This window comes from Cebidichthys violaceus, unplaced genomic scaffold, assembly GCF_023349555.1.
Source record: "Cebidichthys violaceus isolate CVI_PGR_0920_01 unplaced genomic scaffold, fCebVio1.0.p SCAF_3, whole genome shotgun sequence".
NCBI classification, from domain to species: domain Eukaryota; kingdom Metazoa; phylum Chordata; class Actinopteri; order Perciformes; family Stichaeidae; genus Cebidichthys; species Cebidichthys violaceus.
In genome coordinates this window covers 11,746,421-11,771,975 of record NW_027176483.1, presented here as the reverse complement: position 1 = coordinate 11,771,975, position 25,555 = coordinate 11,746,421, and the positions used below count along the sequence as shown (strand labels likewise).

At 40.2% G+C, this 25,555-nt stretch overlaps 1 protein-coding gene across 1 annotated transcript; it reads right to left on the bottom strand.

Annotated features, from left to right (window-relative positions):
* Positions 1-678: 678 nt before the first annotated feature.
* sema3ab (sema domain, immunoglobulin domain (Ig), short basic domain, secreted, (semaphorin) 3Ab) lies at positions 679-25,160 on the bottom strand. The gene is made up of 17 exons (XM_068723724.1): positions 24,406-25,160; positions 16,560-16,720; positions 16,065-16,127; positions 13,383-13,502; positions 12,221-12,311; positions 11,315-11,434; positions 10,229-10,371; positions 8,364-8,478; positions 8,174-8,243; positions 7,916-8,060; positions 7,563-7,782; positions 7,234-7,325; positions 7,099-7,140; positions 6,315-6,472; positions 5,027-5,094; positions 3,909-4,054; positions 679-3,644 (listed from the first exon to the last, which is right to left on the bottom strand). Exons 1-17 carry the CDS (start codon positions 24,521-24,523, stop codon positions 3,111-3,113), a joined length of 2,406 nt encoding a protein of 801 aa, XP_068579825.1. The 5' UTR covers positions 24,524-25,160; the 3' UTR covers positions 679-3,110.
* Positions 25,161-25,555: the final 395 nt, after the last annotated feature.

Genomic DNA, 25,555 nt, shown 5'->3' with positions numbered 1-25,555 from the left:
TGTTCTCTGAGCTGACACCATCAGCACGAGAACCTCCCAATAATGTTCCCTTTGAAGCGTCTGAGGAAGTTAAGACTGAAACTCATGAGCTCCCACAGCAGCAGTTGAATTGACTAGACAGGTTAAGGTCAAAGCCAGGTGAGACATCTGCTTGCTGACCTGTGACTTTGGATCAAAGGTGACCCAATGTGCAAACAGAAGCTCTATTGTGAAAAAAAAAACTGAACTGCTGCTCCAGGACTGCTATACAAACAGATGGAAAATGTTTTTTTCCATGTAGGGGTATAATATATATACACGTGTGTGTGTGTGTGTGTGTGTGTGTGTGTGTGTGTGTGTGTGTGTGTGTGTGTGTGTGTGTGTGTTTGTTTGTGTGCTTTTCTATTAAAGCCACCAGAGGGCAGTAGTAAAACACAGTTTATATTTTGTTGCAGTATTTATTGAAATTAAGTCTGTCAAGCTTTTAATATTTGATTGCACAATGTTGGTTATTTGTTTTTTGTTTATAGGTTCTGCTTCAGTCACAGACACTGAAAGCTAAAATGATTCTCTATCTTAAACCACTAACTCCTGTCGCTATGCAAATACAACAGCTGGGTTCCAGTGAGAGACCAAAGAGGACCTCATGTTTTATTCACATCTCATCACACATCAAGGTCTTAATAATAACTTACAGTAATTCCTCTACTGCCTGAGGCCCACCATAGTAAACAGTTTCACTTTCCAATACACTCTATTATGTAAGAAGCACTTGAGCTGACTGATATTCTTCTTTAACCACTTTGTTGCTATACATTTTACATTATTATGTTAAGAACTTCCACATATGAAATCATTAATCAGCCCATTCTTCCATGTCAGTATACTTTAATTGTCTGGACATTACAGACAAGTACAGCATTAAACAAAGATCCAAATATTAAGGATAAGTTATACAAGTTTATAAAAATGTTGTCTAAATCCAAAATCTAATCTAATCATCTACGCTACGGTAAACTCTTATTTTCACTAACCACATACCATGACAGCAGCAGGAGAGATCACATTAAAAATAGATTTAATGAAACCAACACTTCATGAAGAGACATTTATTAGATCAGTAGAATACATCACCACCATCATCATCATCATCATGCCAAAAAGCAGCAGCAGCAGCAGCAGCACTTCATTTTCTCACTTTCACCGTATGTCCAGGACAGATGCAGTGAGGCACCCTATATTTTCTCTTTATAATGATGATCTTATCATATGCCCATCTCTATTGAAAGTTCCACAACTCTGGAGTTGAGCTTGTCTTGTTAGCCTTAAATTGCTTTCTCGAAGGGGGCTCCAGCTGTTTCTCATCTTCTGCCGTCATGGCTTCCAAAAGCAGATGAGGTTTGCAAACACTCACTTGACAAGGTCATCTGACATGCTGATGTGTTGCAATGCTCAGCTGACATTGTTGTTCATTGTTGTTAACAGGTCTATGAATGTTTAAATTGACAGTTAGATCCTGTTTCGATCTTTATATATTTTTATGAATACCTACCTCAGGAATGATCAATTATACAGTTAAGAGTCCTAACAGAAATAGTATGTAAATCTTTGAAATACTTAATATTGTGTACTGAATATGCAAACAACAGAATAACGGTGACAACACCAGACTAGTATATCATTGCTATAGCAAAACAGGAACACTACAATAGTATTCACATGCACTAGTACACAGTGTCATACTTGTCAAACATACACTATAGTATTTATATTTACATAATGTTCACAGCTACATTCCATGTTTGTGTGTGTGTGCATTGTCTAATAAAGGATTGTTACAATCAGATAAACTAGAGTTTTTATGTTAAGTGCAGTGAAATGAAGTTGTTACACTGCGCTGCCTGTGAAGACTATGATTATGAGGCAATAAATGTGGAAGAAAAGTAGAGTATGGATACTGGGTTATTGCTCAGTGCATTTGATATGTAATGCATTTAATATTGACCAATAATGATAAATATCTTCCAGTCCAACTACAGTATTTTTGATGATACAGTTATTTTAAGAGATTGGTCCTGTAAATCAGATTAATCAAACCAAGGAGAAAAAGAAGCCTGCACATCGAAAAATATTCTCACAATGTACATAATTGTATATCAATAAATACACATATAGTGGAAACAAAGTGTATACAAATCAAATGAACATGAAAGAAGTCAGTATGACATTTCATGCACTGATATGGTAAAAAATAGTAAAACCTGACTTTGTTTGGGAAGCTTATCTAGGGCGTAGACACACGGACTAGTACAAAATCTCTCTGTTTACAGACTTTTTCTTAAATAAATGTTTATCTAGGGAAACAACATAAAACAACAAGACAACTGTAAGCCATTCCCTTTAGTCGGATGAGACACCATAGAATACAGTATTTACACATCTTAGCTACATAGTTGTATTTGTTGTCAAATGGTGACCATTGCTCCTAGTTCCTTGCAGTGCTTGGACGTTTTTCTTTCTCGTATTGACTGATTTAACCATCTATAATACCAAAAATGACCAAATATCCCAAATTGTGCTTTCCATGAGCTTTACTTATTTTGTGCTTGTAACTCCACTGCAAGTCCATTTACCCTCTAGGCGGTTTTCTTCAACAATCACACCTACTCATATTTGTGAAGTAAAAAATAAATGATCAGGTATTTTTACCTAGTTTCACACTGATAAACACCTAACTAGCATGCCAGGAGACAATGCCATTGACATCTCAATGTGGAGTCAGTCATGTCTGTAGGGTGGTATGTGTATCCAGTTCTTGTGCTGCTTGACACTGTTTCTCTTCAGTGTTCGGGCCACAGAGGCAAGCTAGGATAATATGCTCAAATGGTCTGGCGTGATACAACATCCCGTTTCCTGCAGTCCTCTGTACTGTCGTACGGTAAACATGGCTGCCCACGCACAGAACAAACCAGCCGGCTGATCAGAATAGTATTACCATTTACCAGTTTAACTTTTCTATCAAGTCTTTGTGGAAGATGTCTCTATCTCAGTATGAAGGAGAAATGTGGGTAGGTTAATCAGGGTTACAGAATAAGGTTGTGGTTTGAGTGTTAAAAGTCAAGGGTTATAGGTCAGACACTGCGGGGGGCCCTCTCCAGTTCATGGGTCCTGCGGTTGCGTCCCTTCTGCCTCTCCTGCAGGTGTTTCCATTTGGCTGCCAGCCCTTGAGCATGCATGTGAGTGCGAGGGTTCACAACTTTCTGCTGCTGTTGGTGCTGCTGGTGTATTTGTACTTGCTGCACCAGGTGAGCTTTCTGCCTCCTGTGTTTTCTCTCCCTTTTCCATACCTGCTCACAGAACTCGTCCACACTGTTCAGAGTAGGGTGATTGACCAAAGACAGGAAGTCTCTGTACCACAGCTTTTGATTTGGGGTTTCTTGAGGCGGGGAGAGATCCTGTGCAGGGACGACGGCTGCGGCAGCTTCATCCCGATGCAGCAGATCCTCCAGGCGTTCGGTGTCAATGACCTCCAAGGTCACCTTCAGAAGCATCTGCATGAAGCCGTGCTCCACCGCCTGGCACAGATAGGTCCCAGAATCCTTCTTGTTGAGTGTGCGAATCAGTAGGCCCTGGTCTGTGCGGATGAAACGTTCTTCTGATTTGATCTGCAGAATGATAGATTGGCAGCGACAGAGACATAGTGAAGGACACAGAGATACAGATAGGAAAGATATGAGGTTTCCAAATATCTATTTCACTATACCTCGTGGCTGTATTGATTACACAAAATGTATTTGAATGAACTATGGCATCAAATATTAATAAAATATGATACTGTATTATCTAAAATGATGTTCATTAGTACCATGCATCATGTATCCATGTATCGGAGTCTATTCCAACACAATAGATTAAGAGTTAATTCCTACCTCTTGTTTGCGGTCATCAGTAGAGCGCTGATACTGCCAATATGTCAGGGCTCTCTGAGATTTGGGACTGCACTCAAGAAAGGTGCTGCTGTTCTCCACACCATACACTGTTTTATCCAGGAGAGTCGCCTGCCCGCTTAGTTCGTCTGGATAGAAATCAGAACATGTTAGTCACCAAGTTTATGATTTTTGCAGTTTGTTGCAGATATTATCAGTTGGTGTAATGGCTGAATGTTATGCTCTAAGACCAATTTTTACCATGATGATTATCAATTGATTTCTGTATTACATTATTTAGACTTTTTATCTGACTGCAATGTAAAAAACGTTGTACTGCCTGAGATAGGAGCCTGGTTTCTATTTTTGTCAATGATTGCATTTTACATTATTTTGTCCCTCATTATCCTGTCTCTTACTCTTACTTACTTTTTTTTAATCACACTCAATCATAACCACTGAGGCATTTGCTGGAGGAAAGGGGTTTAATGCTGTCAAGTAGGTGCAATGCTATTCAGTCAGGTCAGTGTTCTTCTGACTGATTTCCTAAATCATGATGTAAATTTTAAAATGCAGACTCCAGTGAGAGATCTGCTACAAAATATTGTTATTCCCTCCTCATTTTCTCAACACTTTTTTGTTCTTTTGTTCTTTTCAGTTGATTAAATGAAAGAAATGTATAATCACGGTGTATTAGACGCCAGTAAGAGTACTGCTTTTGGACTATGACCACTAACAGGACAGTAGAGTGGAGGGCTTGGCAACAGGGAGGAGGCTTGGTGGAATCCTGACCATGTTAATTAGAAGCTACACATGGACCAACTGTAATCTTCACACCACCAGACAAACATAAAACACACACATTCAACTGGCTTCTCTACTGTTTTGATCACATCAGGAAAGGACAGCAGCCGCTTTGGGACCATTTTTATGTTCAAAGAAGAAATAAATCCTCAAAACAAAAGCTCAGCATGTCATTTGGAAATAAATAAACATATTACTAGACATGTTACTAGACAGAGCAATAATTACGGTATTAAGCCCAACATAAAAAAAATGTATGACACATTGCCTTGATTATACAATAGTTTGTTGAATAGATATTATTTTCAATTATGTACCATGGTGTTGCAGATCTGAGCATTGTGTGAGTGGGTCTCCATTCCTGATGTCTTGCCTCCTTGTTCTCCTGCAGAAAAACAAATATAAATACCTTCATGAGTCAGCAGACACACCGGCTTCCTTATATGTGTGTGTGTGTGTGTGTGTGTGCAGGGATGTGGTTTCATTGTGCAGCAATAATGTAGGCCAACACAAATAAATAAACTAACAGTAGACAGCCCATAGCATCATAGAAAAGCTTTAATTATAGGGTGTGTATGACGAAGGAATTCAAACCAATCATTTCAGCCTGTCATTCCTATGGGTTGCAGATGCAAAAGAGATGGAGTTTCAAGTAAAGTGTGAAACATAACCGTAAGGATAAGAAACTATGGAGACACCAAAGCAAACTGATAACTTCTCCCATCTGCTTCCCATTGTCCTGACCCAGCGTTTGTGTGTTGGTAATTGGAGATAAGAGTTTGCGCTGGCTGTCTTATGTTTGAACGTAGGACTCTGGAGTCCAACTAGAACAGGATGCTGTGCAGCTAGCATTCAAATCAATAAGCCCCATGGAGCTATGAGTGGGAGGCTGCACACAGAGCACAAGTACACACATACATGAACACATACAGATCAGTCCACTACTACAACCATTCTACCACCGAACCTCTACCACCGACCTCACCCCTGGTTCACCCAGACAGCCTCCAGACATGGCTGACATTGGGTCTCATTTACGGTAAACACATGAGGCAGGTTATATTTCTGACTCTCTGGTAGAAACACGACCCTCTACCTTTAGGGGGTTTTGGCAAATATACAAAGCCTGCACTATACCGTAAGTGTGCCCTAGCTTAAGCCCTGAATCACGGTCTGACTGCATGTGTTCTCAATCACATGTGAAAAGCCTTCTATATTATCTTGTTGTGCCTCTGTTAAATATAGTCAATATGTTAAACAAAAGTAATTTTTAAACAAGCATGACTCAAACATGTGTTGTACATTGTACATCTAAAGCAGATTGCTCCAACTGTGTGGAAAACACAAATGTTGATGTTATTCTTTTCTTATGAAAAGCACATCCTAGCTGAGCAACTTGTGGTCTGTTTCAGTTTGAGAATGTGGTGATTTATCCAAAAAAATTCAACGTGTATACCTTTGTTAGATGCGTTAAAGTAATGCCGTTGTTTGGAAGTATCATATTGGGTTCGTGCCAAACTTTAAAAAATACCTGCTCACTGTTTTGAAGCTCTGATTACGACAGGTTGGCGACATGACATGAATGTGAAAATATGCATTCATTACCTCTTAGCCATGGGAAAGTATCTGGAGCACTCGGTGCCATCCCATGCACAGTAAGGGTCCCTTGCCAGGCAACACTCAGCACAAGCCTTCCCATAAACTTCACACCGATGCAAAGGCATCTGGGACACACCGATGTCTGAGCCCAGATACAGTTGTTGCTGTGAGGGTAAAAGAGAGACAAACTTTAAATATACAATATTTTATGTCTTAGGAGCTTCAATTTAGATTTAATGTCTGGATGAGCGGTGTGCGTTGAGTAATACGTCTATGTCTGACTCAGCTTGTGTGTTTGCGAAGTGAAAATACAAGACAGGAATGTGGACAGACCATTTTCCTACAGGTGCTCAGCACCCACCCACCTGTCAATTCGCTGTTTTGTTTAGTCTCTCCCTGCAATTAAAGTTGATGAGCTAACTGTTGCTGAAAAGCCAACAATTGAGATCTTGTGCGATAAGCATTTCATCTCCAAGTGTTAAAAACAAGCCTGTCTTTGTTCAGTATTTCAGCCAAGCAGCAAGGTGTGTCACTTATGAGGAAAAGCTCTAACCTACTATGAGAGAGGGTGTTCAGACATGAAAACCCCTTTTTCATTATGTATCATATCTTCATAATGTTTCTCCCCAATGCAGTCCAGGAGGCTTATCTCTTATCTCCAGCCTTCACTGAGCTCATTTAATGAAGTAATATTATTTTCAGAGTAATCTTGATATCAGCTTAAGATCTCCTCTTGGCTACAGTGCTGCTATAGTTTTATTTTACAGGCTATAAGAACGACAATCAATACCTGTTTTGTTGAAAGTTCCATCGCTTTAATGGCTGTTGGCTCCTGCAACGAACAGAAAATGACAATAGAATAGATTGATTAGACAACACCCGCTGACTCTGCGGTCATTCTTTAACCTTTAAGAGCATAACCTACTCTGAAGACAGTCATTTCTTCCAATAGGACTTCCTCCAGGTCATGCCAGGAGCCTCTGGGGATGGATACCACTTTCAGTATCGTCCCCATGTCTAACACACAAAGGAAGCACACATGATGCAATATATTATAATAAAGAATATATCGCAAAAAAACAATAAAAACATATTAGCATAATATGGTAATTTAGCATATTGTTTGGGAAATGAGATATAATATTAGATGAGCTAGTAATATAATATAACATGATATATAGCATAGTACATCAATAAAACATAGAATGGTAGGAAATAGAATGTCAAATTTACAGTATGTATGTAAATGTATACCTGTGCCTATGAACATGACGTCGTACTGGCCATCTTCTGCTTCTACTTTGTCCACCACTATCTGGGTGAACTGGTAGTCCACATCTGTTTTGACTATGATTGGTCGATTGTTAATGGAGTATACCGGGTTAAACATGGCTGGGTGGCTTCTGGCAAAAGTTACGACTTCATCAGGAAGGTCCTTGGTTGTATCAAACCCTCCAAATGTCTTGCTTGGGCACTGTTGAGAAAAAAAAGATAACTGTTAGAAGTATTATGATATAGGACGTAAAGTAGAATTGTCTAGCTCAGTCTAGCTGTCTAGCTCAGGTTATAACACATTGATGTCCCAGTTCATAGTGTACTGCACTCACTGTGCCGGGCCGCGGGTAGGGAACACGTCCCTGGAAGGGCACCCACTGATAGTTGGGTCCATCTCTATGAGCGTAAGGACCGAGGAACACTCTCCTGATGTCCGCCATGCTGTACATACACACAGCTGAACCTTTGAAGATGTTGCTAATGGAGCAGAAAGAATGAGTCGGTTAAGGAAAGGTCAGGGTCTTGTTGAAAACACGGGTCATGTAATCAGTGATTACAGCCAAAACTATTTCCATTGTCAGGCATCGTACCTGGAAGTGGTAAATACTGCATAGATGATCGGGCTCTTAGGATCCTTTGTGCTCATGAGAAAAACATCCTCTGAAAGTCAAAGAGAGGGCAGTGTATATTACAGACACATTCACCACTGACAAGATTGCATTTTATCTTCAGGAAAAGAAATTGTGAAACAAATTTCAAGGTGCAGGAACAATCACTCACGTAGTTCATCAAAGTGTGTGTCTATTCCATTACTGCCAGGCACAGAGCAAATAAGTCGCGCCTTCAAGAAGGTGGTCCACTTATTTACCAGACTTCTGTGACCTCCAAGGTCATTCTGTTGGCCAGATCACATGCACAAGTTCAGCAGTGAAATGTATTTATTTGGAACTCACAGAAATATTGAGACAATTGCTGTTTTATTTTCTATAGTTTCTTTTCCTCCTTTAGTGTATACTAATTTATCGTAGTATGTTTAAACAACTTTCTTTAAGTTTTTGTATTTATATGCAACTATATGTCTGTAAAATAAAACCAACCATTGGCTATATAAGGTTGATGGAGGACTTGCATTGCCTTATTTCATACTTTCATACTGCTGAGCTGAGAATATATGCTTCATTACCCTCTGGTTAAATGAGGTGTGGCGTTCCCTTGCTGGCTGCATATGGAGCATGAGAACTGCCTACCCTATGCAATGAATGGTCTCATTTTCTCCCTCTTACGCCTTTTAGAGCATACTGTAGAGTTGTCATTTACAACACAGATATGTAAAAAATGAGAAAGTCCTTCAAAGTTTGGTTAAAGTATCAATACATTAAACTTGTAGAAGTTGTGTATGTCAAGGCTGATTAATGAATCTTTATAGAAAGCAAATCAGGAGTCTGGTAAGCTACAGCAGAGAGTAACCAGGGTCTTACCAGCTCAGATCATGAGGTAATATCGCTATGATAATACACTGTTTCAATGGCAAATGATTGCATTTGTTGGTCATATGGCTATGGAAACTTGTGAACTGTCTTCAATTCTCTTTAAATTGACTGATTCTTTCCACTAAATAGATTTCAACCTTACACACTACACACTGACAAATCAGTGTTTATTTAAAACAGATTAGGCAGACTATATGAAACATACACTTTTCATTAATTGTCATATGAGCATTTCAGTGCCCGATGCACTTTCTCTTAATTACTTAAGAGGCTTGTCAACCAAACAACCCATGAATTTACAATGATAAATAATGGATTTTTAGATGCTGTGAAGAAACTAGTCTCTAAAGTACTCTATGTCTCAGCACACACCCTAATAATATGTGTCTGTGCACCTCACAATATGTTTGTTTTCCAGAGCATAGCACACAAACACAGACGCACAAAGTGCTGGCTCATAAAAACGTATCCCAGTCGGTGTTGATTTATGACAGTAAATAAGAATGTGTCCAAATATGCATAGGCCATAATTAATACCACATCTTGCAAAATGGATGGCTTGTCTTTCGTCGAGCATAGCAGATTCCTGGCATACTGGGTAATCAGAGATTATGACAGAGGCACAATATGCAGCTAAATGGCGGTTGAGGATGGACATTACTTGCTGATCTGCAGTCAGCCTGGTGGATTCCTTCTTAATGAGTAAGAGTAGAATTTGGAACGCGAAAGCTGATACAAGGCCAGTGATTTAACATAACCATCCCCCGGAGCTAGAGGGTGTAGCCGCCCCAATCAGTGCCAAACGCCTGGCATTTGGATAACAGTGCTGCCATTGACAGCATCTTTGCCTCTCAGGTTCTGGTGACATTTAACATTTCTCTCAGGTTTCTGTCTTTGGGGGCTGATTGTACCACACACAACAAAGCCCACTCTTCTCCAGGCTAAAAATAATCACAGATAACAGCCCCTGAAACCTGCCATTATGAAAGCCACTCAGACACCCGTCAAGTGTTTTTCCAGATACAGAAGCTGTTTCACATTATGTCGGTGTAAGAGTGTGAGTGTCTTTGTCTGAATTGTCCTTTGTGAGAGCCAGCTTGTGTGAGTGTGTGCTTGAACGGGCATGTCTGTGTGTGTTAATGTGTGTATGCGTACTTTGCAGAGCTGCCCGATGCGAGCGTGTGTGGCCTTCCCAGCGTGCTCTCCGTCCATAGCGTTCTCTTTGAAGAGCAGATAGATTTTGTCATCTTCTGGGTTGTCGCTCTCTGGAATTAGATGAACGCCCACGAACCTGGGATCTGCAACACATAGAGAAACACACATTTGGGATGAAGGAAATCAAGGTAAGTATCAATTAAGTCAAATTAAGGTTACGTTTTAACTCAATGTGTTTATTTATTTAGTCCTTTTCAAAAGAAAGTTGAAGTGCCTCACAATAAAAGCATTTAGTATTAAATATCAAACAGACAGGGTAGTAAAAACAAGAGCAATAAGGACAGCAAATGATTGGTAAGCCTTCATTTAAGAGAGCTACTCAAGGGCTTCAGCGTGTAGAGCCTGTTAGGTAATAACAAAAGTTTTATATTGAATTCTAAACTCCACCTGCAGCCAATGGAGAGAAGCCAACACTTAAGTATTGTGCTTCATGCGCTTTGTCTTTGTTAGCAAACAGGCTGCAATATTTTAAGCCATGCAGAAAAAGCAGTATCATAACGAATTACTAAGACATAGTTGTGAGGACATAAACGCCTGGATTCATCTCTATTTTCAAAAGACAGAACATGTTTCTGATACCAACAGAAAGAAGAAAAAGGAATTCCCAGAGACAGCTGCAATGTCATTTTTTTCCTCGGGGACAATATTATTCCAAGTTTCCTTTGTTTTATCTTTAATTCAATTTTGAATTGTTTTCGGGACATCGTCTCTCATCGTCCATTGAGTCCAGGCAATCCTTTATGTTAGCTAGTTTGCTGAGATCATCATGTTTGACAGGTAAGTATAGCTGAGTGTCATCCCCATAAAAGTGGACAGAGATATTAAAAGTATTAATATAGAGGCCTGACGGTAGCATATAGGAAATCCAATGTGACAGCATCAGTCTTGCCATCACCAACTGCCATTTACAATATTCAAGATAATACATTTGAGTTGATTGCAAAATCAAGGACACAAAAAGTATTGCATATTTGAAACTACTCATGGCAATGAAAGTAAACCAGTGATTTTCCTCTTCACCCTCACCATTTAGCCATCGGGAGTCATGTTGCTCCGTCCTGATCGGGTGATGCTTTCCGAGAGTGCGAAAGATGGCAAAATCCCGCCCCATGAAGTCAGCTGATGTCCCAGCATACAGTTCTCCATCTGAAAGTAAGAGGAATGAAGTGAGTTAGTTTAGTGCCACCGGATGAGGAACCAGTCTGAGGTGATTTCTCCCCAGTGATCCAGGTGTAAAAGTCTGAGGAATTGTTCAGGGGCTTAGCAGTACAGGTAGACATGGAGTCCTGAGAAAATACAGACAGGGATGGATGTGATGAACATCAGGAGTGTGAAATTGACATTAACACAGAAGGCAGGATGAGAAGGGAGGCAAGGGAAGGATGAATGAATGGAGAGACACATGAGGAGGGACAGGACAGAGGTGTAAGACAGGGGGAGTACATAATAATGGTGGTGAGAGGGGAGAGAGAAAGGGGAGAGGAGATGAAGGGTGATGGGCTGGAAAATGGCCATCTGCTAGGTTAAACAGTGTGATATAACACAATGTGACTGGCAATAATTGGGGGTAAAGAGGAAAGACACGCTCATATCATTCTGCTTTATTTGCAAAATACGTGGATTCAGTACAAAGAAAGCTCAATAAAGCGTCATCTGCCATTCACGCCCAGCACTTAAAGGAGGTATATTCAGATTGAAATAGAGTTTGCAGTCCTGTCAATGAGGGGTTCCCAGTGTGTAAATACAAACCACAGAGCTGATCCACTGGTAATGAATGACAGGGATGCCCTGTTATTCACGTTTACTTAAAACCCTATATATCTTCTGAAATGAAAGAGCGAGGCAGAGGGTGTTTTCAGGACTCCCACGTTTTTATATGACCTTGATTTAACACATCGAAGAACAGCACAGCGTATCCGGTCTTAAACTCACCAATTAGCATGGAGGCAGTGAGTAACTTGGGATCATAGGGACTCTTTCCTCGGCCATTTTCTATAAGAGGGTCCAGTTTGAACACACTGTCCTGGACATGGAGAGACAGAAAGTTACAGGAGTTGTAGTAAAATCTCAAATACAGGGGTTCACATTATTTTCAGGCATTAAGGAGGCAAATTACATAGAGAAAAAAGAGTTGCTTCAGTATGACTGGAATTCTCTCCGGGGAACCAGTTTTGCTGTGACATCCAAGTTGGGAGACTGCTACGGTATTTTATGAAAATGAGCATTGTAACAGCCCACAGAATCCAACAGAACACAATTTGGACACAATTTAATCCAAAAGCTTACCAAATGTTTCATAGTAAATCACAGAAAAATGTGATGCAAAAGTAAAGACATTTTGGTTTTGAATTATACATTAATATGCATATTCTTTTGCTTGAAATAGTTTGTTTATGAAGCAATTTAAAAAAATATATGTCATGCCATGCAGTGTGGAAAACATGTTTTAAAAACAAATAGATAAATCTGAGGAAATGTGTGAGACTGGTGCCATATGACCAACAAATGCTTGTTATGAACTCTGACAGGAAAGGATTGAGAATGAAAACAATAAATCTCATTAATCTCTATGATTTGATGACCTCGGCACTCATAGGATATCCATCAGATGAATTACATGTACATTTCTAGGCTATGATCTATATACAGCAAATGGCTTTTCTCACAGATATTTTCTGCCTTTAATTGTCTGTAAATAGCCGTCTAATGAATAGGAAACGCACATAAGTCTGACTCAGTGACATTTGGAGGAGAAGAGAGCAATTTCCTTTGCTCCTACTGAAATGAACACACACACACACACACACACACACACACACACAGCAGTTTCAAATTAAAGTGATGACTTGAAAATCCTGAGGACTATGAAACCCTGTGTGTAATTTTCCATATAATTGTTCTGAATGAAGCCATTTTTATGTGCTTAGCAAATCATCAGAGAATGCAATCAAACCCGACTACACATAGTCCTTCACAACTTTAAATACTTAAATTTTACCACGATATGAAACTTGGTATAGCTTTTGTATTGTAATGCATTGTTGTGTTTGACGGCAAGTGGAGGCAGTAAAGTAAACTAAACGTGTGGCTGTACCTCTGGTTTCTTGCCGACCTCCAGGTAGGAACAGACAGGGTGGAAGGCTCCTGTCCCGCACACATAGAGATGGGTCTGGTTGAACGGCTGCAACACCTTAATGAAATTTGAGCACTCCCTCTGATGGACAAGAGACAGAGAACAGATTAAGCAGGATGGATAATCAACCTTTGACACAAAGCTATTTTAAATTCACAGTTTTTTCTTTGGTGCCACTGTCGTCCAAAAGCTAGTCGTGATAGCAATTGACATTTGGGTCAGTAAGAAAGTGGTGAAACAGCTGGATAAATAAACAGGTCAGACTTCACTAAGAGCACAGGTCGCAGAGGAAAATCCCACACTTTTAGAGAGAAAAACTCTCATGATAACAGAAAGCAAAGCCTACTGTAATCTACTGTAATTCTCTGGACAATGGCCTTTATAAACTGTGCGGAGTAATAATTCTGAAAATAATATTATGACCAGACTAAGCTTTATTATCCATGACTTTGTATCTTTTTGGACTTCATCAACACACACACGCTACAGTGTTTTTCTCTGAACTCAGTGACATCTTTCACTGTTGGACTCATACAATACATGTGCTTTGTAATTTCCCATGGTATAATTGTGAAATCCATACAAGAGGGAGTTAGACCGTAGAATAACGAAAGAGCCAGTCGACAAAAGTCAACCACAATAATCCTACTGTTTACCAATCACTGTAATGCAGGCCAACGCTGGCTTACTGTCATTCTGTCAGTGGAGAATACATAAGTGATGTTCTTGATTCTGCATTGTATTGGGCTCTTATGACTTTGTTTCATGATTATTGTTGGAACATATGCATAATTATCACAACAGGCATCTGTATTTGTTGGAAGCATTGCTATGTTGCCATTTGCCATATTTCCTCGTGCTCTGGCAGCACATGCCTGAGCAGACCTGACCTCAAATAAAACTGAATGTGTCATCACATATTCAAAAGGAAAAAAAAAGAAAATAGTGCCACAAATTATGCATGATTAAGTTCATCTGGCTTTAGGTCATCAGCACATAGCAGCCTCTGTTTGCGTCAGCTTTTGTTGTCATCTAAGCAGCTGTCTTTGCCTGGATTTAAATGCCTGCGTGCAAGGGTATATCTGAGTAATAGACATCATTGTTCCAAGAAATAACACACTACTATAAGTATCTGCATGATCTCTTTGCACATTGATATCTTCTACCGCTGAATATTTAGAAAGGTGATGCAGACAAAAGGACTCAAACCATACAAGTGTGTCCAACATGGTATACCTTACATGAAAAAATCTCAGATCCGAAGAACTGAGCACAAGACCTGAAACTAAATGTGCAGCAGAAAGCACAAAATATATGAATTAATATGAATATTAAACTTAAACAGAACATTATTTTTCCTTTATTCTGCTAGGTTATGGGCTTTTCATGTTTGGCATTGACCTGCAATAGCTGCAGCTTTCTTTTTTTCTCTTGTGGGTCACACCTTTCACACCATCAATCTCTTTCTTTCCTCTCAGCTTTATCTCTTGAAGTGTTTCCTTGCAGTACATCAGGGGACATCAGCAGACTCACTCTCCATCTCTCTCCAGCTCCCTTTAATTCTCACTCTCCTTCGACTTTATAACAGAAAGACCACCCCTCAGGGCACCTTATTCATCCACGCCACAATGTTTACAGAAAACACACAAAGGACTTCATGGCGCTTCAAATCAGCCACACAGAAGGGCAGGAGAGCTTGGCCGATGCCCAGGCGGCAAACTGAGGCACAAACAGCAGTGCCATGATTTTAGATTCCAGCATTTTGCCTTAGGCTCTATTTAAAATAGAATTCACAACACAGCTTGAAGGGAGCAGAGACAACCTCTCAGTGTGTTTACACAGAGTTTCACCACACCATACAAGATGCTTTAAAACTGGACTCGGCCACAGGGAGATGTGATGCTTGGCTTGTCATGCAAAGGTTGAGTGAGGTAAGGAATCTGAAAATGCCCTGCATCTTAATGGCACAACAGCATTTTTTTCTTTTGTTTCAGATCCTCAATCTTCGAAGCTCATCGAATTATCCTAAGATTCTTAGCCTAAACAAATAAATACACTGTACAGCTTTGGAAATCCCAGATGATTAAGTGTGTGTGTTTTGTTCTCAAATATATTACTGTAGGGCACAGGATAAGAATAATGCTCATCATTATGTAGCTTAGGGAAAGGTTTAACTTTATTAGTTAAACTGACTGAGATTGAAGACTAAACTCCTAATAGGTCCAGTAGGTCTGGCAGAAAGCACAGCAATTTCCCAGGCTTCACTCTATTAAATGGGGTGCCCAGAGGCTTGTGATTAAGGTCAAATGGTGGTCTCAGTCTTGGTTGACATTATAACCAGACCTATGGTGAGCTACAGTAGGCGGTGAGCTGTCCCTGTGACAAATTGAATATGTCAACACAGTGGAATAAACAAGCTAAAAGATAAAGAAAAATATCATATTGTTGAAGATTAAAATGTCATATGGAGCACACATGCCATGTCATCCCAGCGCAACTTCAAGAGAGGTTTTACTCCCAGACCTGCAATTCTCCCCTCATTCTTTCATAGCTCAAGAGAACAAAGTCCTTTTATAAACATCTGTGGGAGTGGAGGGCAAAATGCTGAAACCTACTTGCAAGATGGATGGTTTTAGCTCTTACCGAGAGATCTTTTCCTGCCCACTTGCATTCATCTCTTCTGGTGGGAGAAGCCAGCCAAGGGATCTGCAACACAAACACAGTTCCTGTGCATGTTAGAGAAGAATCAGCCCCCTCCTTGAATCAATTTAACAAAGTGAGTCGATACAGCTACTGCTTGTGTGCACGCATGTGTATACATGCAGGTCACAATGCGATTTGTTATCCACTTTGTTTCAGTTTACTCCATTATTAATCCAGGTGTGCAGAGAGCAGCTAACATGCCTGGCACAGCGTGTGATCGTGTGCGACAGCCCTGGTCTGAAATATTCATGAGGCTCTTTTCTGTAGAAACAGAAAAGAAAGTCCCGAGATACCTGAGCCCCCGACTGGCACTCTGGAAGGATACGCACACTCAAGGCAGATATTAAGTCGGCCAGAAACTAAAACAAACTTAAAGTCATGCTGAATTAATAAATGGGTGAAGCCACAAGACAGACAATCAAACAATGGTTGTACCTGTGCGTAGTCTCTGCTGATATTGAGGAGGTTAAAGGAGAAGATGTGGTCCTTGGCTCCCACAACAAGTCTTCCTTTCTCCTCGTCCAACAGGAAGGTGTGGTAAGCTGAACTGTTGGCCAGGCCTTCAAACGTCACAAGGTTGTTGGACTCCAGCATGTCTGCAGAGAAAAATAGAAGGAAAAGTGATGATCAGCATAATATGATAATCACTTTGTGAAAATCATAGCAACTGTGGGCAGCATAAAAGAAAGAGAACCCACCAGGTCAATATTTATTTCATTTATTTTATTAAATTTCCACGGGTGTCTGAAATACACAGCCTTGGTTTTAGAAAGCTTTCAACATTTCCAACCACTTTAAATTTCTGTGACCACAGGTTCACCTCTCCATTCACTAGTCTGTCTGCTCTGTTGTAATGTTCCACATGCACTGAATAAGTAAAAGGAATGTTTTAACAACAAATTGTTGTTGTTTTTTTAAATATATATTTTTGTATGTTGTAGCTTCCATTACTATTACAAAATGATTTTAGGAAATTGTAAAGCTTGGCCAAGCACAGCAACAGATAGTGAAGAACCATTGCCAAGCCAAATTGGACTGGGCTGGTAATGCCAGCACTGGTAGCCAATGATCCAACTGTCTGCATGGGGAAGTGACCTTGACCACAGCAGCCAAGCAAAACTTGTTACACTCTCAGTGGAAAACTGGGAGGAATATATAATGTTATATAAATCAGCTAATATTTCGTAGTCCAAACTGCAGGATTACTCTAAACCACATGAGCTATCCGAACACGTTACCATGGGCTACAGCTCACGTTTTGCAGTGTAATGCAATGGTCCGCCAAGTCTGGCAACGAAGGAACATTTGCTTTCACAGCGGAAAGCCGAACTTGTCACAAATAGACAATGAGGATCTCATTACCGTAACGACTTCTAAAGGTGGCATTATGACTATGGCATTAAAACACCTTTTGTGCAACATGTGCGTAAATACACACAAACACATTCATGCTCCGTCCTTCTCACATTTTGTTCTCACCCACAAAGTCTGACCACACTATGATGCCCTCTCATTGACCACTCACACAAAAGAGTGGAGAGTTATGGAGCAGAGGAGAACTGGTTCTGTTGGTGCTCTCTTTCTCTCTCTTACTCTTTCTCGGGAGTAAATAGCAAATACGTTCATGAATGTTTTAGCAAGGAGAATGTCCCCTCTCTAAAGTGTGTCAGAACCCGAGAGAGGGAGAAGCTGTACAAGAAAAGAAAAATTTAAAGAGTCTGCTTTTACTCATTCATAAACTCTCATATTTTAGTAAGAATTCAAAACATGGATCTTGAAAGTTGCCCAACAAAACTAAAAAATCTGAATGCAGTTTTATAAATTTGATATCCATCTGTAGGCTACTTAAGTCTATTGTACAAGATACACAAGAACAGCAAAAAAATTAAATGAGAAGAGTAATACAAGCTGTAGCATCTAAAGAAGACAACAATGGTGACATTTGACATTATTTATTCACTATTTACCATTCACCTGTTGTTAAAGCATGAGGGGTGAATAGTATAAGATATTGTGTTTTATGGAAATACTTATTTTTTACATATCAAACAAATCTGATCAATATTTTGTATCATAATGTAGTTCAGTTGTTTTAAATGAAGGGACTTTGGAGAGTTGTGTTTACAGGTTTACTTTTTATAGAGCTAGTATGCTGGTAACAACTGTTATTAACAGGAAGTGTAAAACAAAAAGGGCGATGAGATAAATGGTGAAAAAAAAGCTGGATTTGAAAAAGGTTGAGGAAACACAGCTGTGGAAGACAAAGGAAAAAGCAGAGAACCTCTTTGCTCTGGTTAAAAACATTCTTGTCTTCATGTAATATGAACACAAACCTTTTCTTCACTGACGTACATGCGCTGACGTGCATATAAACATGTATATTCATGTGAATGCCGTGTTCACATGTACGCACACATTGACTTTGGGTCTGTATTGTCATTGTTTTGGTGAATTAGTTGGTTTCCTGTGCGGATTCCTGGACAAATTTGAGTATAAACTCATAGTACTGTGTGAGCCAGTTGACATCCAAACCTGCCTTGATAATTGCATGAGGATTTAAAAGTATTATTGAAGTCATAAAGATCAGATCTAGTCTGTAGCCTAAGATATATAATGAGACTTGTTCCAAACCCAAAAGCTCGTTAAGACATTACGTAGCAATGCAGAGTTATCCATTCACACATAACACAATTTAATTTATGATCCAATAAATGTGTCCACACATTACAGTATCAACTTGTATCATGTATGCCTATTTATGTATCTGTAAATCACAGGCAAAGTTACACTAGATTTGATTTTTATTCGTGGATTTTCTTGGAATATTAGTTACATTTTCTCAAGGTATAATTGGGTTGCACATAACACAGCCACTGTTTAAGAAAGAAAAGAAGCTCAATGTCATAAAAAGTTGCAGTGAAAGTATTGCTTAGTACAGTCCATGCTGTGTCCCAGATTTATGCACCGTAGTAACCTTGGTGATCAATCATTAGTGTAAGCCCTTCACAGACAGCACAATAACACTCGCCTGCTACCTCTGACCCTCTCTCACCTACACCAGTGCTGCATTTGTGTGTGGGAGAGAAAGTCGAAGACAGAGAGAAGACATCCTTCACATACAATTGTACTTGTGCTCCATAGAATTAGGGGATACTTATGGCTTTGCATATTGGAGCAAATTCAAACTTAGTGCCTGGCAAGGTAATTATACACACACACACACAAACACACACAAAAATGGACAGTGAAAAAAAAATGCCAATGGTGTTTATGTGTAATTAGTATATAATCTGTTTATCTAAAGGAAATAAGTGATTCCCCACAGAATGATACACTTGTTATATAAACAGCAAGGTGTCAAGGAGCTGTAAGGAAACAGTACAGACGTGATGACTGTACTTCACTTCTCCTAAAACCACATCCATGTATGAGAGAATGGAGAACAGCATCACCACATCCACCCACCACAGACACACACACACACACACTTCTCTGGTTCGTGAAAATTGTCTATGGGAGTAGTGTCCATGGCAACAGACCATTCAACAGAGACTACTGCTAAGTTATTAAAAGCTATTCATCCAGAGACAGATACTCTATGGGTATTGTGTGTGGATCTGTGTGTTTATGGAGCATGCGCTGATGTGTGTTATTGGAAAGAATCAGGATGTTTCCAAACCACGCCAGAGGCAGTAGCCTCTACATGTCTAAACTGGTGTGCCCTCTGGTTAAATATACAATGGGTTGACACCCTGTGCATGGATAAAGCAACGCTTGTTTTTTTCCCATTAATCCTGCAACTTCAAAAGTTTTTGCTGCAAAATGGTTTCAATACACTGGTAGCTCCGTGACAAAGTTTTTTATAATAATAATAAGTCTGTGATGTTGTGCTGCATAGAATATGCTTGGCTGTATTAAAAGAGATAGCGACAAACAAACAGGCAGAAAGACAGAGACACAAAGACAGGTGGATCGGCAAATGTGTGGCCTGTAACAGGTGTCAGCTGCTGCCCTGCCATGTTTTACGAATTTTCTCGTTTAGCTCGTAACTGTTGCGGTAGGGCTGTTAATAAGAATGCTCTTGTTCCTTTGTCATTCTTTTCCTCCAACCATTTATTTTTGTAAAAAACTATTTTACCAACTACCCCCTACCCCCCTCGTTCTCATCACTACTATATTCTGTTATGACGAATTTGTGAGTTGGGACAGAGAGACACGAAGAGGGAGAGGAAAAAATGGAAAGTGAAAGAGAAAGAGAGAAAGTGAGAGAGAGATACGGGGGCAGATGGAATGGATGCAAAGAATCAACAGTCCCATGTGAGACTGATATAAATAAACTCTTTTACCCTACATTCTCCCGGTCTTTCTCATTCTTTCTCTCCTTCAACTGGAGGGCACAGAGAGTGTTATCTAAGTGCTTCCTTAGAAAAAGCAGAAACACGTTTTAACAATTACCCACGTGTGGCCGCACTGTATATGGGAACACTGACATTTGGCCGTGGTTCAGCAGCCTCACTGACTTCATATGGCTGTGTGCATGATTGCACACTGACAAAACACAACGTATCACTGTGTCACTTTAAGTGTGTACAGTCACTGATTCATCCACGCCTGAGGGAAAACACCACTAAGCTTCATCAGTCAAGTAATTTGTTCAGCATCAAGCAGAAATGCAGGCAAACACCCTCTCAACCTCAACTCTCACATTTTGCAGGCCGGTCTGCACACTTGCCTGGTTTGGGGTTAAAGGTAATTGCTTTAGAAGATATTTTGCAATAACATTTTTGAGTTACATATGTAAACATAAACTTTATTAGAATCATAACATATATACAAGACATTTGACCTCAACATTTCACCCAATCTGAGCAAGAGCAGTGTGCTGCTGTGAAGTGCTCAGTGCCTCCCTCAAGGACACTTCGGTAGGAGCAAAGGATTGAACCGTCAGCCATGTTGCTTAAGGACAACTCGTTCTACCTGTTGAGCTACAGCCGCCCCTTTTACATCATCTATGGCTGGGCAATAATTAATTTGCCATGTATCATCATATGACATGATCCTTCTCTGTAGTCGAAATGTATAATTCCATGCTAATCATAGTTAAAACCTATCAAAAGTAGTTGCTGAAATTCAGTTCAACACAGTTCTGTCCAGTGTGATATATCATAGTGGTAACAACATTACTGCATTTTAGTTTGATCATTTTAAATGTGATTTTTATTTTATACATTTTCCATATTGTAATTTGTATTGATAGTGGAAAATGTTATCATTGATATTGTGATATTGATTTAAGCCCTTCACAAAAACACTATGCCTGTTTATCAGCTGTGAACACTGTATATTATGTAAGCAGACAAATCTTACTTTGCAGCTGGTACAGATGACGACTAAGTCAAATGACTACAAAGATTCCTCTTAGAGCCCCTGGAGAAAAAAGTCAAACAAGAACTGAACACTGCAAAACAAATCCTGAACATGCCTGCAGTTAGAGGGAAACAGAATATTGAGAACCCGAGAAAGTCTCCAAACATCCAGCTCTCTAAGCGTATAGAATACCTTCCCATGGCCATTTAGAGTCTATGCTGTACACACCCCGAGAAACCCAACTCCACTCCGAAGATTCTTAACGTGCTTATGGATTAAAGGTCTTTAAAAGAACTTCTCCATTCTCCAACTCTGATTAAAAGTCTATTCGCACCACAATGAAAACACAAGAATAACACAAAAACAAAAACAGCTGAATGTATGACTACTACGATGAGGAATTTTGTAAACAGTGAAACCAAGGGGTTACTGCTGTAGTTTCAATTTTCTTGGCTCTTTTCCTCCTTGGTATTCAAGAGTAAGAATTGTGTTGTGATGCTTGTGAATGCATTTGCCTGAGTGAGTGTGTGTGTGTGTGTGTGCAAGCTGTTGGCTCTGATCAGGAAAGGGGTGGACAGGTCGAAGTGAAGGAGACGGGAAGAGAAGGAGTACTTTTGGCAGTACACACACTCGCATCCTATAAAACTAAAGTACCCCCTCTTCCCTTTCCTGGACAGCAAACTACATGTGCTCTACTTCTTGTACCCCATAAACTTGCAAATCCATATGGATCTCTATTTACTCCTTGAGGATTCACTTACCCTGAGGGTGTGAATCAATCCCATATCAATTGATGTCGAAGGATAACATATATGTGAAATTACTCAATCTATAGTGCTGGAGTGCACTGTAAATCCACGGCCTCCCACTATCTCATCATCACCCCGCCACTTAGTTGTTGATACAGTTGGACCTTAGCTCTTGTTTAGGTAGCCATGGGGTACCATTGTGATCTTCCCCCTACTCCACTGCCCTTCTGCCCCTCAACCCTCGCTTTCAAAGATCTGTTGGAATCTCCTGTGGTTCAGAGAGTGTGTGTGTGTGTGTGTGTGTGTGTGTGTGTGTGTGTGTGTGTGTGTGTGTGTGTGTGTGATGGCGGAAGTTGGTATGTGCTTCAGAGAGTCTAACAGTGTTCATTGAGGGGCTCATACTGTGGTGGAGCAGGCTGCTGCCCAGGTTCACGCCTTCGAGATAAACACGTTCCTGTTGCGTTCATATGAGTTAAGTCATCAGTAGAGTAAAAAACATGTTCAAATATGTGGATGCCTGCACCCACACATTCATTTGGACACACAGAGATTTTCCCAGTATTCCCAGTGACCTGTAGGGGTCAGAGTTCCTTCACCTCAGAGTTCCATGTGTCATGGATCAGATTTTCCCCACTCAGGACTGGACAACTTCTCAGGCTGTCTAAGCAGGTACTGCTCTGCAATTTACCACAGTGGATCATATGATTCCCTCCTCTCCAAGGGTAAATCTGAGTCTGTTTCACCTGTCACAGGGGTAATAAATAATGTATATGATGATATAAATGATTCATAATGCAATAATCCCATGTCACTTGCCTAATGGGACCTACAATGGATAATGTTTGATAAAATTCTACAGTATTATATGAATAATATTTTAACCACGTTCCAGGCATGAAAATTATACCTGCTTGCTATCCTTTGGCTAGAACTCCTCAGCCAGATATGTTGCCAATTATTGTCCCCTCCAGCCAAAATGCGAATGAGGTCTAATGGAAATATTGAATGTGGAAATGACCAAATAACCAAGCTGGCCAGGCTGCAACCTGAAGGCCTGACTTCTAATAAAGATATCACTGCATGGGCGTGTTTCTCCAAACTGACAGCATGTTGTTTTAAGTGACTGATTCGCTCACAGGTATCATTAGCTAACTACAGATGGCCATGCATTTATGTGTGTGTGTGTGTGTGTGTGTGTGTGTGTGTGTGTGTGTGTGTGTGTGTGTGTGTGTGTGTGTGTGTGTGTGTGTGTGTGCGCATGCTTGTGTGTATAATTATGGATCTCCCAGTGCTGAGCGAGAAAATTTCTCTTTGGGAAAGCCATCTGCTGAAACAGACCTACACCATTCATCCTGAGTATAATTACCATGCAGGAAAGAACTGAGCAAAAAAAATGACATCCAGTTAAAAAAAAAAAAGGGAGAGAGGAATAAATGATGCTCAACTGCCAGGGAGTCAATGTCTGGCACCACTTTTCATTGCAAAACTGATAACAACAGTTAATCAAAACAGGGACAGAGAGACAGGAAGAGAGAGTGCATCAGGCAAAGACTTCTGTTATAAAGAAATTAGGGAAGATACATTAGGCAAATCAAGTTTCTTTCCTAATTACCACTTAACTGCTCTCTTTTTGGCATAATGGTACATGTAGTGAGTTATTTCCATTCATTCCTATTCATTATTCCGTTAATGGATTTACTGAACCAAATTAGTACTATTTTAATACACTAACATGAGTTGTTTTTTTTCCTGCAAAAATGGAACATTAATACAGTAGTCAAAATAGTGACCATCAAATGGGACTGTGATCTAAGACCATATAAAACAGATTTCCTGTTCAAAAATGGATTGTAACTACCTGACTAAAATCATAATAAAAAACATCTGATAAGTTGTAATGCTCTACTTGTTTCATCTCAGTTGGCTTTGCTAATCAGACAGAATCTCTCTGCCTCACAGGGACATAGGATCTCACAGTTGTTACAACTTCTATAGACAAGCTGTTCTAGTCACTTCATCGGCACACCACATGTGATTTGGGATTTTAAATGTACTTGATCAAGAGGCAAGTCATTAGGACTCTAATTCAGACCAAAAGGTGAAGACCTGAAACGTTTTTTCAGGTTTACAATTTGTGACAAAATGCACAAATGCAAGGAACTCACCTTTAAAGGACAGTTTTAGCCGGGGGATGTTGTTCTTGGTCTGTTGGGCTCCGCTGCCCTCTATCCTGAGCAGAACCAACCCACACAGCAGCATAATGCTGCCCCAGAGAGAGCCCATGGTCCTGGGGCAATAGAGGCCACAGAGGTCCTTTAAATACACGCCTCCAGTGCGGTCAGTCTCAGATCTGGTGTGCTAGAAGAAATGTCCCTGTTGTCCAGCGATTATGAATAAATGCTGGTGGGTCAGTCCAGACTGGTTCTCCACAGGTCTCGTCCCCTGCCAAATCAAAAACCCTTTCCTGTTCCAGGGGTCAAAAGCCAAAATTAGAGTCCAACTCCAGTAGAGACAGAACCTGCAAAGGAGAGTTTGGGGTTACGCGTCAATGTCACTGCAAGTTAGCCTCCCTCACCAGAAAGTCCAAGGTAAAGTGAACCAAACCAAGCACAAAGAAGAGATCTTCACCGTACTAAATACGAGGAAGAGTGAGAGGAGCTGGGTACGACTGCCATAGTTTTCTGTCCTGGTACCTAACGAGCATGCAGCTCTTTCTAAACAGCCATCCACGTTGTCACGTTGTCACTGAGTCTCTTTTGCTAAAGAGAGAAAAACAGGTCCAGTTTGTTTCAGCTGTTAATCCAGTTTGCTTCGTACTCACAATCTGCGCTGACTCTCTCTCTCTCTCTCCCATGCACACTGATTTTCTGTCTACCTCTCTGTCTACTCAACACTGCTCTGGAGTAGTTTAGCGCCACTCAGCGCAGCTCTGCCCTGTCCCCACAGCACAAGACACACAGTGCAACTGAGAACAGCTGAGGCAGACAGCATAGTCAGGGAGAGAGAGAGAGAGAGAGAGAGAGAGAGAGAGAGAGAGAGAGAGAGAGAGAGAGAGAGAGAGAGAGAGAAAAGAAGAAAGTGCAGTGTAGGTGGGAGAGAGGGTGAGAGGAAGCATAGAAAGCATGAGTGAAAAGAAAACAGTGAAAGCAAAAGTAATAGGAGAGGAAAGGTTAGGAGCAAAGCATGAGGTTAGAAAGAAGAACATGAAAGCAGAACATTCTGAGAAAATGCATTCTTAATAACAGTTTTAGATTTAGTTCTCAGTTAAAAATGAGACTCTAAAAATAGTACACTATTTTGCAACTTTCACCAACA

Excerpts from the sequence above, each read along its gene's own strand:
- sema3ab (XM_068723724.1), bottom strand. The coding sequence starts at position 24,523 with ATGGGCTCTCTCTGGGGCAGCATTATGCTGCTGTGTGGGTTGGTTCTG. Across the intron at positions 16,721-24,405 it reads GCTAAAACTGTCCTTTAAAG|ACATGCTGGAGTCCAACAAC; the intron begins GTGAGTTCCTTG and ends TTTTCTCTGCAG. Across the intron at positions 8,479-10,228 it reads GCATCGGGCAGCTCTGCAAA|AATGACCTTGGAGGTCACAG; the intron begins GTACGCATACAC and ends TCTGGCCAACAG.